Source organism: Aptenodytes forsteri, unplaced genomic scaffold, assembly GCF_000699145.1.
Source record: "Aptenodytes forsteri isolate BGI_AS27 unplaced genomic scaffold, ASM69914v1 Scaffold159, whole genome shotgun sequence".
Taxonomy (NCBI): domain Eukaryota; kingdom Metazoa; phylum Chordata; class Aves; order Sphenisciformes; family Spheniscidae; genus Aptenodytes; species Aptenodytes forsteri.
The window spans coordinates 3109923-3124551 of record NW_008794747.1 but is presented as its reverse complement, the minus strand read 5'-3'; the positions used below and the strand labels follow the sequence as shown (position 1 = coordinate 3124551).

General features: G+C 36.8%; 1 protein-coding gene across 1 annotated transcript in view; it reads left to right on the top strand.

Moving 5' to 3' along the window:
• Positions 1-14629, top strand: part of PTPN1 (protein tyrosine phosphatase, non-receptor type 1) — a 32405-nt gene that overhangs the window by 3139 nt on the left and 14637 nt on the right. The window contains exons 2-3 of the mRNA XM_009274069.2: positions 12147-12237; positions 13967-14067. Of these exons, the coding sequence (XP_009272344.1) occupies positions 14032-14067 (36 nt within the window). The 5' untranslated portion in view covers positions 12147-12237; positions 13967-14031. The remainder of the gene's footprint in view (positions 1-12146; positions 12238-13966; positions 14068-14629) is intronic.

The window sequence follows — 14629 nt, the reverse complement described above, 5'->3', positions numbered from 1 at the left end:
TTTTTTTTTTTTTTTTTTTTTGTTTTTATCCCTACTGGATAGGCAAAATGATGGATTTAGGAGAGATGATGACTTTGTAGTAGGTGGCAATTTTACCCTTATCACAAGTGTCGCTAAGGTCTCGTGTAGTTTGTAGATACTTTACCTGTCCCTTAGGGCCACTTCATAGCCTTACTGCTAACTAAAATCCCTCATACTTCATGGATGCTACCTAATTAGTTTCAATTAGGAAGAAAAGGGAAAGCTAATTAGTTGGTGAGGTTGTGTTCTCAGCTTATTTGTGGTTGGTGTTTTGGGACTGCTGTTTAAACACCTTGTCATTTTCCTTAAGATCCTTTCCCAGGGCAGGCCTCTGGTTTAGTAGTGGGCTCATACTCTGTGCTGTCAACTTCTGCGCTCTGGCTTCATGGCAAAATTGCCTTTCCCTGGGGGAGGGAATATGATACATGTATGATACCAGTTGGAATGTCTGGGGAATCACCCTTTGTTTGGAAGCTCTGATTTGTGTTACGCTTTCATGAATAATTTCATAAACACATCAGGAAAGTGACTGTGTGATCTTCTTGTATGGGCCACGTTGTGGAAATGTACCGTGTGGTGGAACTGCATCTTTTAAACTTAGAGCAGTGGCTTGCTAAAATGTTGTTCTAATGCTGCCTTTGTTTTTCTCTGGTAATTCCTAGTTGTAGTGTGTGCTAGACAATTAGATCTCTGTCTCACATATGATATCTTAATTTGAAAATTATTTTGACAAAATTAAGATCACTTGGGAATTGTAGCCTGCCCTTTTCTTTTTGACAGTTCTGTTATTTTAAGAAATTCTGTATGTTATTGATGAGCATATATCACTGCAGATAGGGAATACTGGACTTGACTAGTCCTCTGTTAATGTGACCAATATTCTTAAGATACCAGTTAGTAATCTAGATGTGTTTAACTCATGTCATCTACAAAAGAATTAAAAATAATGCTATGGTAGTTCTGCAATGGTGTATGTTTAAACTGCTGATAAGTCAAATGCACAAGTGTTGGCATTTCTTTAAAAGAAAAAAAACTAGCATTTGTAATCTTATTTTGTTTCTTTAAAATATTTGTCCTGAGCAAAATGGCTGTGGTGTTTGTCTATTAAGCAGCTAAAGTGCTGTGCTGTTTGTTTGGCTTTTAGTCAACATACTTTCCAGGAAAAGGTGAAAGGACACAAATGCCGCAGACAAGTTTCATTTGTAGTTCAGTGAATGTGAAGTATATGTTTTAATCTAAAATGAAGTCTCTTTTTAAAAAAATTAATCGAGGCGTAGTAGAAAGACTCAAACTTCAGCTCCTCAGATATGCAGGGTGCTTGCTTTCAGACTTGGAAAGTGTGGTATTACTCATCAAAACCACAGAACTTGTTCTGTGTTTGGATGCTCTGGGTCCTTTGGTAATTGTAGTAGTTCTGTTACAGTTTGTTAGATGAGCATGTTAATAGTCTCCCCAACTGATTTAGAAGGCCTTGAACAGTGACAGTAGATCCAATACTAAACAACTGCCTGGAGTCTCTCTTTAGGGAGAAGATTATATTGTCCTTCTATATTGGTACAATACCTAGTACCTTAGGAGCCTCTCAAATTCCTTATTAACAGTAGTCATAAAAATGCCAGATATTCTGAAAATTTACATTCTTTTTAGTGGGCAACATGCCTATGGGATCAAAAATGGGAGATAAGGAAAAAGAATCCCTAAAGATCTGTTCAGCTTTTAACTGATAAGACCTTGAATCTGTTACCTGATGAGGGCACTCAGGTGGTGGTAGTGATGGAAGTGGGTCTGATTGCAGGATGTCAGTTGGATCCAAAATATTTCATTCTTGCCATTCAGATGCCAGGCCAAGTTTGAATTCTGAAACAATAATTCAGTTAAAGGATCTCTTACCTTTTTTTTTTTTTTTAAATGTGAGTCTTAAATACATGACAAGAAGCTAGCAATTGTAGTTTTATTAGGAAATACATGATTTAAAACCACTCAACCCACTGCAACAAACAAATAAACCTACAACCCATAAACCCATAGGTGACTTTTTGTTGTATTTATCAAAATTAAGGAGACAGTTTGTCAGAGTGGACACCTGGAGGAGGGGGGAGAAGATAGCTTCAGACAGGGTCTGGTAATGATTTTCATTGCTTACTACTGTTGTCGTACAGCTGACAGGAATTAGGAGTATAATTACTAGCAAGGTTTTGTCTCTGCACCAGAGCACATGCTCTGATGCCCTGTACCTGTACAGATCAAATCACGCATGCCTTCTGTGTGAAGGGAGAGGGTGGTAAATTATGAGATGGAACTGTGTGCCTGTGTTCGTTTACAGGAACATTCTTCTGCTTCCAGATTTTAAATGTGCTTGTTTCAGTGTGCTGAAATCAATTTACAGGAAGTCGGGCTCGACTGATTCACTTTCTGCATATTGATTTCTGCCCAAAGTGAAACTTCTGATATTAACAAAGCATGAGTGATTTTTTTTTTTTTAGACATCACTTGAAATTACTGAAAATAATAAAGCCTTTTTTCTTATTCTTGAAAGTTGTGGGGTTTTTAAAAGTGAGATTTAAATCTGAATAAGAATGACTCTGGGTAATTCCTGTAATGGTGATGAAATTTACAACTGGTTTGTGCTTATGTAGAACAAGAATTCTCACTGTTTTCCTGCCTTTATTTCAGTACCTTTTCTTGTTCTTCTGAAAATAAATTAGCCACTGCCTGGTAGAATAACCTGTTTTCAGGGCTCCAGGAACAGGCTATCCATATGTCATGATAGGTAAAGAACCACCACCTGATGATAGCTCCTGAAACACAGTGAAAAACTTAAACGATAATATGTCAGTTTATTCCTGCTGTCTCTTTGATTCTCTTCTGTTAAGATTTAGGGATGAATAAGACTTTTTCTTTTTTTTTCTCTTCTGTTTCTGCTCCTACTGTTTTTAATGGAAAATTACTTTTCAGATTTTTTTTATTAGTTTTAATTCTGCAGCATGTAAAACAGCATGTAAAACTTTATGAAATTTAGGAATTAGAGTGGAATTGTTGTTTTACAATGAGAACCGGTTATGATTATTTAAATATGTTGGTAATGTCTAAAGATTACTTCAAAATTTTGTTTTAGAGAACATCTGCTGAGAGACTACATAGATTAATAATGCAGGGACATGTTAGCGCTCTATTGCTTTGAAGTGCAAAAACTTTATATGGAAAATAAACATTCTTTTACTTGATTATTGTAAAACTTGTCCTCATTGACAAAATACTAAGACAATCAGAATTGCTTGACTCCTCCAGATTTAACCAAATCAAAACATTTTCTGAGTGCCTTTATTATTGAACAGGTTTAACTCAACTGGTGGTGTTTTTCATACACCTATTACTTATACTTACCATGATTCATATAAAGCTCTCCTTAAATCCTTTCTGTCACTATTCTTCTGTAAGTACTTGCAAGCTGCTTTTATCACTCTTCCAAACAGTGTAGCCCAGGTTCTAAATAAATGATCATGGATTGATGATCATTTTTTCAGGTACTTCTAGTTGCCCAGTCATCTTAAAAAACTTAATCAGAAGTAGGTTTATCCTTTTCATGTGTAGAGTATGCATGTGCTCTGTAAGGATTTTCATCCATCAAATTACGTGGTTAAATTCAGACTGCTTTTATCACTCTTCCAAACAGTGTAGCCCAGGTTCTAAATAAATGATCATGGATTGATGATCATTTTTTCAGGTACTTCTAGTTGCCCAGTCATCTTAAAAAACTTAATCAGAAGTAGGTTTATCCTTTTCATGTGTAGAGTATGCATGTGCTCTGTAAGGATTTTCATCCATCAAATTACGTGGTTAAATTCAGAGCAAAATTTAGATTTTATTTTGCTGATTGTAACTAAAGATGAAGTGGGTTTTCACAGCTTGATCAAATGCCTGTTACATAAAACATACTTTATCTTTCAGCCAAAGGGTTTTTGGATAAAACCGTTACAGATTAAACCATGTCAACATGGCATTGCCTTCTAGTATCTTTTAGTAAATAGGACTCTGGTTACTGAGAGATATAGTGTAAATTGGCTGCTGTTAGACGGCTATTAGGAAGTTTTTAATCTCAGTTTTATTGTGGATTTTTATAAAAAGTTATTTCTATAAGCCAGATATTAAATTTTTAAAAAAGTCGGAAATTCATACATGAGTGCCAGCTGTTGCTAGTGGTATTAACTGTGCAAACCAGGCTAATTAGCTTTCATCTGAAGTCTTCTGCCCTTGTTCTAGCACAATCCTTGAAATTGCTTAAACAAAAGATTATCTCAAACCTTTTAAAAAGACTGGATTTTTTTTTTTTCTCCTGTGCAGAACACTGAGCTTTATAAATGAGTCAGGCTTTCTGGGTTTATACGTGGAACTTCTAATACTGAACTTCAGTGTTCAATGTATATTAATTGGTGTTAGTACACCAATGATCAAATTGGTATATTAACCTGAGCTGCTTTCTGAGACCCATGTAAATGAATTTAAATACTTGAAATTCTAGCAAGTGTTCGAAAATATTTGCATAATTTTGAGGGAATTGAGGGGGGGAGATATGTAGCTGCTTGATGATTTAAAAAAAAGAAAAACCCAAACCCAAAACAAACCCAACTTCTTAAAAAAGCGGTAAAACTTTAAAATATTAAGTGACTAATGACCATGAAAGTGAACAGTATACCAATACAAATGATGAAACAGTGAGCAAGAAGTTGCTCACTATATACATAGCTTGAAACTCACTGTATCATGTTGTAAACCTTGCTGAAAAAGGGGCGCTCAAAAGCAAGGGAGCCTTACATTTTATTATTTTTTTTTTTTTTAAATCAGATGAGCTCATTTATCTTAAGATTAAATGGTGATAATGGATTATGTGGGAACTTGGGGCAATAGTACAGCCTTGCTTTCTTAACTTTAATTGAGGTTATTAGCACTGTATGTAGTATCTCTGAAAGATAGTAGAGGATTCTGAGTGAGTATAAATAAAAAGTCATTCCATGGTTCCTACTTCATGAAGTCAGAGATCCCCTTGAGAAACTGTAAACTATCTGCAGTGGTTCCAAGGGCATCTCTTGTCCTTTTGTTTCCAATTTGCAAGTTGTCATTTGCAGCTTTTTTAAACTCTAGAAAATATCTTGGTTATGCAGCACAGTGATCTGGTTTTGCTGTGAAAAGGTGTGAGAAGCAGCTTTTCTCATCCCTCCCTCACCTTCTAGTACTTACAGGTTTTATGTCTTTTTTTCTTCCCCTCCCCACCCTCCCTGAAGCCTGCAAAGTCTACACGCGTGGTCTTTACCTCGTTGTTGGGGTTGGGGTTTTTTTTGGTGTGGTGGTAGCTCTGTAAAAGCTATAATGCTGTTAGGTGGCTTGTGAGATGACAGAATGAAAATATTAGGTAACTAGGAAAGGAGGACTCTGTTTATAACCACAGTTGTCAGTTTATGAAGCCTGGAATACACTACAGGCCAGGAATTACACATTTTTAAAGTCATACAAAACCCATACTGCAAACAAATTAAGGTCGAGATTTGCTACAAAGACTAAATTGCTGTAGGAGTTATGTAGATATATGGGCTGTCAGATGCACCGGTCTATTAGAGAGTTTTGGTTTACCTTCATCTCAATCTAGAGACCTCTAATGTTTGGGCAAATCAAGATCTGGATCTCATCTCTGTGATTATTTTTCTTACAGGAGAAGAGTAACTGAGTTAGAACCTCTTGACACTTTAATGAGACTGTGGTTTATTTCCTGGCACTGACTTTGTTTGATGATACAGATAGCAAAGCTTTTCTTTTGCACAGCAGCTGTCAAGAAAAAGCCATTTCATCTTCTCCAAAGTCTCTATCCTTCCAGTAATGTCTAAGATGTACTTTTGGAACAGATGGAATATCTGGGAGGAAAAATAGAGATGGACGTGGAGAAGAAGGGAACTTCTGTTGTTTTCTTATACTGACCCTCCATTCAGTTGTTTCCTGTTTTGGCAGTGAGTACATGGCTACAAAACAGCAGAAGCAAAGTGTTCCTGCCAGCTACTCTGAACTTCTTCTGTTATGGGTCATAAATTTCAAGGACAAACTGTATTTTGAACTTACTGAAATTTGAGAAGTCTCATGTAATTCTTTAACCTAATATTAGAGTTTAGATCTTTGATTGCCCTAGCTCTGCTGCAACCCTCAAAGAAATCAGAAGAGAAAAATCGGTTTTTACTCATTGCAGATAGTGATGTTGAAGCAGTACGAGAATCTGAACAGCTGAGTTCTGCAGAATTGCAATGATTTATTCTACAGCAATGTCTTCCTTTTGACAACATGCAGAATAAATATAATAGCGTTAAAATTTGGAAATGACACAAGTCTATGACTTTCTCCTTTCTGGAAGTACATACCCAAGTTGTAAGAACCGTGCAGGTGCAAGTGTTTAATTGAGCATTTACAGTGTTCCGTTATCTACCATGATGAATTGGGTACAATAAAGTACTGCAGGATTTACTTTCATGATTCTTAAATTTCTACAATTAGGCATGTTGAAACTAGTCAATGGTGGGAAACAATCTATAACATTTGCTAGCTGCAATAAGTGTGGGCCCAGAAAAGATTAGTACACTTTTGCAAGTGCTGATATGATTTAATAACACGATGATGTCTGGTTTACATTCTCCTGGGGGGTTATTTCCGTGCCTGCAACCAGCTGACTAGTGTCAGAAACACTGCTTACGCTGCGTTGCTACAACCTGTTCCAGATTGCCCACATAGTGCTGAATTAGCAAGGGGCTTTCTAGGAAAACCATGTTGCAAGTGTGTAAAATTTTTTTTTTTTTTTTTTTTTTTTAAAACTCGTGTAATAGTGTTGTTGAACTTTAAACAAGCCTGTCCCGTTCTTTCTCTCTCTCCATGCTACTTGACCTCAGGAAGAAGCTTGGCATACTGGCCTACTGGCTTTTTTTGAGGGAGATTAATAAGCAAATCAATAATACCATATTTTACTTGAAAGCAAAACTGAGAGAGTAGACAAAATATTTTAAAAGGGTATTAAAATCTACATTTATTCCATTTATCTGGCTAAAGTTGTGCAGCTTGTTGTTACAATTAATGTTATGTGATGCAATTTTCTGTTCTTTAGATGACCTTCTTGTTACCTACAAGTTACATCCTCATTTCTTGTCCCTGTCCAAATATCCTGATGTAAAGTTTAATATATATACTGGATAAGAAATCCAGTCTTCCTTGTCAAAGTGCGTTGAATGAACAGTTGATTTATGTATGCTTTGTATCTTAGTAAGGTTCTTTTGTTGAGGAGTCAGTTCATCGCTTCTCTATGACTCGGTTTGCTCCCTTACACACTGAATCTGAAGACTTTTTCCCATTTGTGTAAAGTAGCTGTTTATTATGGATCCCTTAGTACTACCTGTTTTTCTTGTGGTCTTCTGTACAGGTCTTTGCCACCTCATATAATTGTAGGGGTATTTCCATTCTGAAATCAGCCTGTAATGACATCTCAGAAAACAGCAGTTTTCACTTGACTTTACTGTAAATTTTTTTTTTTTTTACTCTTTCACCTTTTACAGCAGTGTCATCATTTTTTTTCAGTGCTAGCTTTAAAAGGAAGCATTTTTTTTTTTAAGTTCTTAAGCTAAAATTACTTTTTTATTTAAGTCTTTATATACTTGTTGTGAATGGCTTTCCTTAGTGTGACTGCCTCAGTAGATAGATTACTGTGCACTTCTGTAGCCCATGATAAGATCTTGGCAATTGCTGCTTCCTGTAGGAACAGAACTGTTAAAATGACAGTATATCATTATCTCTTAGTCTGAGCTACTCCAGAGTTTATGGTGTAATAAAATAGCGTGATCAAATTGAGGCCTGCTGCAAAGTTCTCTGGGAGCCTTTCTGTTGAATCTGAAGGCCTTTAGACTGAACATTTAGTTTCTCTTCTGGAAATACTGACATGCAAATCTATGCAACATTGCAGTGTGCTTGAATGACTGATGTCATGAACACCGCTTCATGTGATCTTACCTAATACTCACTTGAAGATTTTGGGGTATATCTTCTCTTTCTTAATCTCCCATTGGTGTCTGAACAGGATGGGGAAAGTATAGTCAAATGTGCTGTTGTGCTAAGAGTTTACGTATGGCAACTATAGTGTAGTGCAGAGTACCAGTGGCTGGTACCTACAAGTAGGAAAGTTTGCAGAAAATACTTATTGAGCAAAGGGGGAATTGACAGACCTAGGACTCCAGAGTAGTTATGGGTTAGGAGACTGAATTGAGGATAATTTTTTGAAGGCTGGGAGGAATAGGGAGGAAAGGGCTGTGGGCTGCAGAGTGAATCACTACTGTTAGGTTTCTGGCAGGGGGAAGGGACGAAGGGTCAGGCATTCTGATACAGAAGTCTTTGGGACAAGGGGCTAAGAGCCACCACAAGCACCTCTTCCTGATGAACATCTGTAGGACTCTGGAAAGTAAGGCTGTGTTTATGGGACTGATCCGTTTTGTCTGAACAGCACAGCCATCTGCCCTTGCATTCTGTGTCCTTTCTTTGTGGCAGGAAATGTGATGCTGTCAGGCCAAGTGGAACCCATTCATGCAACTGAGAGCAACCTTCTCCTGTAAAGCACTAAAGAACTTCTTATTCCAGTCACTACTGCAAATTAACAGCGACGAGAACTTTCCATTTGAAGAAGAGCACTTCAGCAGACTTCCTCTTTCCACCCCTGAAGTTTTTTGGGGTATTTGCACAGGATACAGGACTTAAAACCAGGAGATGAGTGGCATGGAATGACTCATGCTCAAAACCAGAAGCATTTGACTTTGGAAAACTGACTTCAGTTCTAGCCCTTCCTCTTTAAAGTTTTATATTGCATGACCTTTTAAATGAAATGTTGAGCTTCCTTTTTAAATGACAGGATCTCTGCAGTGTGACTATGAGTGTGATTCAAGAAGGTGTTTCATAACTTTATCAATCCCTGTGTCCATCCACTAACTTCAGTTCTCGTGACATCACTGGCTTCAAGTTCCTCATAGCATAATAATTACATGAATGAGTCTGCTTTCTCCAACATGGAGATCCTGTAGTACTATTATTGACATATTCTGAAACCGCCCTAAACACCAGTGAGCATCAGTAGTTGCGTGACTCCTGCAGTTAACCAATAACAGAAGTTTTTGAGGAATGTACAAGAAAGCCTATAACATGGCCATTTTCTGTAGCTTGTCGCTAGATTGTTTCCCTCCAATAATTTCCTCTGTTGAAGGCCATCTAATTTCCACTAAAGTCAGCTTCGTGTCCTGGAAGTGATCTTAGATTTTTTTTTTTTTTTTTTTTGGGTCACTTTAAATGTTCTAGCGACTGCTATAGCCCCCCAAAAAACCACCAACCAAAACCCCAAACCACTTTTATCCCATATTGCTGAGAAGAGTATGCCCCATCTTTTCAGGCATGGATTTGACCACTGAGGTCCAGGCATGCATGCCCTCCAGGATTTTCTGTTTTATTGGTGTTCATTATGTTCAGAAATGCTACATGCTACTTAGATTTTCATACGAGGCAGCAGCTTGCCTGTTGCCATATCTAGGTCCCTCATTTTATTACCAACCCACCCCATTTTTTTTCCTGTTTGTTGAAACGTGCTTCAGAAATATATTACGCTTTTTAAATTGTCTGTTTCTGGAAGGTACACAGGTAACTTCTTTCTTTCCATTTTCTCTATGTGTATTGGAATTATGCATCTCGTAGAACTCCCTTATTCTTTCAGTACCTTTAGGCATCACAGCATCTTTAAAAAGATCTAATATTTGGTAGCGAGGTAATAGCCAGCTCTCTATTCCCTGAACAATAAATTACCAGTTTCAGATCCTTAAATATGTGATGTTGGTATTTGAGTCTGTGGAACTCTCTGAGTCTGGGAGTAGTGTGTATGTGCACATACGCATGTATGCTTAAGTATAATATTTTTATATTAGAATGCCTTTGTATCATTCCATTTCTGTAATGAAGCATTTCATCCGTTTCCTTTTTTAAAAGAGGGGACAGTTCTTTTCAAATTTGTTAATGCCATGAAAGGAAACAGTGTAGATTAATGCTGCTGCTAATTTAACCCAATATTTACAGCAAAAATGCCTAAGGGTCTTTTGGTTTGCTTTGCATTTTGCTGTGTTTTTTGTTTGGTTGTTTGTTTTTTTTTTTTTTCCTTTTTAATATGAATCCTAGGTGGTGGGGTGGTTGTGTTGGTTTGGGGGGGGTTGTTTGTTTGTTTGTTTTTTGACACTTAAAAAAAAATAACATATGTAGGCTCTGTGAGAAATGTGGTTAGAGATCTAGAAAACCATTTTTCATAGTTCCCTGGTTTTGTGTCTTGTTAATCCTGTACGGTCAGTACAGAAGAAAAATAAACCCCTGCAAAATACAAAGTCACCAACCTAGTGTCAGAGACGAATTTATGAAAACATCCATTTTAGCTGCCTCATGTTTGAGATATTAGACTGTGGCAGTCAAGATCATATTCTCCAGACTGCATTCTTCATAAGCAGAAATACTGGCAGCCATGTGTTAAGTTATAAAAAGATAGCAGCTGATGTCAGGGCTTATTTCAGTGAGGAGCCATTTCAGAATACTGTACTAATTTTGAGCAGGTATATGTAAAATAGAACTCTTCCCTTGACATGTAGCATTCCGTGTAAATTGATACATATCTGAATAATGGGGTAGAAAAAGATGAACAAGTAATAAGCTGCAGTAGATAGCCCACTTAAAAAAAAAAAATCTTCAGTATTGTACATGATTCTTTATGCAAAACTGAGAGGAACAGAAAAACAGTTCAGTTTGGCCTGCATTTTAGGGATTAGATTTTTGAGCTGGTATAAAATCCTCCTGCTCTGATGTTGGAAAGCTACCACACTTTGAACCAGAGCCTGAGCTAATTGGAAACTATTAATAGAGAAGTACCCAGCCTTTCTGTGCAAGTGATCTATATATCACAAGCAGCCCTCCAAATGCACTAACTTTATGTGCGCAGAAACCTGTTCTCTGGTCACACTGGATGTGGATCAACACCATGCTCAAATATATCTGTATCTGGACAGATAACTTTATTAATATTAAACTCTGCTTCATTTGGTTGACTATATTTAACAAAATTAATTTAATCCAATGAAAGGGAATGAATTTAGCTCAATAATTTGTTTTTAATGATGATTTTTTTAGTGGCCTCTGGGCTAGGTTCATTTGTTCCTTTCATGTGTGTGCACAATGTCTGTCTTAGGATTTCTTGAACTTAATTATGTTATTGAAATATCAGTTCTGCAGTAAATCCATTCCTTCGGTTTTCATTAATTTCAGTTAAATCTAACAGTTTCACCCGGAAGTTCCTAGTACTATAATTTTTAAGAATTGCATATTTACGCAGTATTTATTTACAATGTGAAGTTCTGTTTCTACAAATTGAGACTAATGTCCAAGGACAGCAGAATTCTTCTTATTATAACTTTTGCAATTGTCTCAGATAGCTGAGCTATTCTATGCATCTGAATAAAACTGAAAGAAACCCTAATTATATGCTTGAGATGATATATATGTTTTAGTTGAGCATGTGGATTGGATACAAATAACTTTTGCCATTTGCAGCTTTATGACACTTTGCTGATAACTCAAGGTAAAGATGTAAGTGATCTTAGACAAGTCACCACTCCACGTGTGTGATGCCAAGGGGGGTAGACAAGTTTTTTTTTCTATCACAATGAACGTTTTCTAATTGCTGCTGAGTCAGAAGTACAATTGATAGCTTCACTGATAGTGGAAACAATTGTTTAAACCAGTTTATATGAAAGTGCTTTGGGGCAGAGACCCTGCTCCATCAAGAGTGTAAAGGCATAATGTCTGGTAAATGTTCTGCTACTTTGTTAAAATACTATCAGCTTGCATAATACACAAATAATGTTAGTGTTGTATTCTGATAAATTTAAACTCAGCCCAAAGTGCTTTCTGTCCAGAACTCCCACATGTGAAGATGTGAAGTCAAATGGGTATTTGTCTTAAAATAACTATTAGTATGATGATATTAGATGGATTCATCTCTAAGACTTCTTTTTTGTTTTGTTTTTTTTGTTTTGTTTCAGGACATCAGGCATGAAGCCAGTGATTTTCCATGTAAAGTGGCCAAACATCCCAGAAACAAAAATAGAAATAGGTACAGAGATGTCAGCCCCTGTAAGTACACTTTCTTTTCCATTGTTTGTAACAGACTGTTGACCTCTAATGACTTCTTCTAACAGCTAAACGTTCTTTGTAAGAACAAGATTTCTGTTAGATGGATATGCATCCAAGACAATTCTTTTTGTTAACATACTTATTTACGCGATAGATGTCACAGGATGCCGTTATATCCATAGGATTGTGATAGAGCAGCATACAGTAGATTCTGTATTTGTCGGCAGAAATCTGAAGAAAGGAACTTGATTTACCTTTGAATTCTTATGCTAGAGAAGAAGGATGGCTGAAGTAGCATTAATAAAATTGCAAGTATCCTTTCTATTGCTGTATACTTACTAGAGCATCCTTCTAGTCAATATTCTAGTCAACTGCCCCTATTGGGAGATGGGGAAGTCTTGCATAAAACATATGACTACTAGAAATAAATCTAAGCTAATTGGAACAGAGAAAAGGGGACGTTTGCAAAGGTGGTAGTACTAGTGTGAGACCTGTGTTTCTGAAATGATTATCATTATGTATTCTGGTGAATTCTGGTGGGAAGTGCGTCTTTGAGCATGTGTCCTCTGTACAAGGCACAGCTCGGTTTGGTGTTGCAGCCTGTCTTTCCTTCCACGACCCCATCTACAAAGACAGTAACATTCAGACTTGCCTATGCCTGGCATGCTGTACTTCTGGGGTGTGCAGAGAAGTACAGGACCATAGTCAAATGGTTGGCAAATAATACTTGATGTATGGGACACTAAAGAAAGTCCACAGGTGGTTCACTGAACTGCCATCTCTGCACTAAATGACAGCGACTGTTCTGGGACTTCTTTCCCTCTTCAAGGGTGCAGTACTGCTGCCTGTTTTAAATGCAAAGTTTCTATAGGCTCTGTCACTATGCAAATGTCTATCTTCTGCTCAAAGACGAGTATTATTGTATGTTGGAAAAATTTTATACTTAGTAGTTAAAAGTTACTGAAGTCTTTGGGGCAATCGACTAGGAACAATAACGTTGCACATAGTTTGCTTTACTAAGCAGTTCTAATATTTGGGGTTGTGAGTAACAAATAGTTCCTTTTTGCCTTTAGATAATACTGCTTCCAGTCTCTTTTGCTTTTTTGCAAAATGTGGGAACTCTTGTATGTGATTTTCTGTTGGTGGTTTGTTTTTTTAAGCCTAAGTGGAGCAAGCTGAGACTAACAAAAGAGCAATGAAATTACATTTGCTGTAATTCTTGAATTTTGCTCATTCTTTCTGTACATTAAGGTGCAATTGGGTTGGGAACAGTAGCTAAATGTGTATAAGAAGTCTCTGTTCTCTTTGTCCAATATGTTTAGGCAAACCTTTAACAACCTTGAACAAACTGGGTTTGAATGTTTAAGATGCAAAAGATAAGCAGTTGTGTAATTAGATGTATTTAAAAACAGTAACTCAAAAACCGTACAAATAGGTCAGTGTGATCTGGTTTGCAAATTACTATTGTGATTACTTCAGATGCAAATACTTCCATTCTTGCAATGTATTCTTGGAAGATGGAGTGCAACTTATGTTCAGTGCTCTGATGTAGTGCTGTTCTTGTAGTACCTATATTGTATTTCCAGAGTTACAAGCAGCAGTGAACACTTGAGAAAGCTCTTTTCATTCTGGACGACTCAGCTTTTTTGATCCTAACATCTGATGAGGTTGTGCATGGATTGTGCTGTGTTGCATATATATTAACCGGTGTTTTCTAATTATGCTGCAGTTGATCACAGTCGAATTAAGCTAAACCAAGGTGACAATGACTATATCAATGCTAGTTTGATAAAAATGGAAGAGGCCCAAAGGAGCTACATCCTTACCCAGGTAATTGCTGTCAGTGGATAATAAAAATCATATGATGATTGGAGTTTTTCATAGGTTTTCTTTAGCCTATTATGTTTGTTTTCTTTATTGTAAAGCTAGTTAAGTGTGTATAAACATGTGTATATGTAAACATATACATAGTTTGTAAAGCTAGTTAAGTGTGTATAAACATATGTGTATATATAGACATAGACATAGAACAATTTTATAGAAATGCTACATATTTCTTCCTGCTTCCTGTCAGCACTGACTGACTTTTTGTGGAGTATTTTGGCCACTTCGTATATGTGACTTTAGACCCATCTAGGTTAGAAGCTAACATACTTCTAGAAATCTGCTTGTTGGCTTTTGACAAGCAACATTTAGACGTGGTTGAAATGAATCACACTTCTAGATGGAAGGCCAGCACAAAGGCTTGAGACCACTACAGTCTTAAGTTGCCTGATAAATTCTCTGAACAGAGGTGGACCTCGCTTAATGGGAAGGCCTCACATTTACAGAACTATATGCATGAACTTCAAGACGTTCAAAACCTGTTTGAAATAACAGACTTTAAATATAA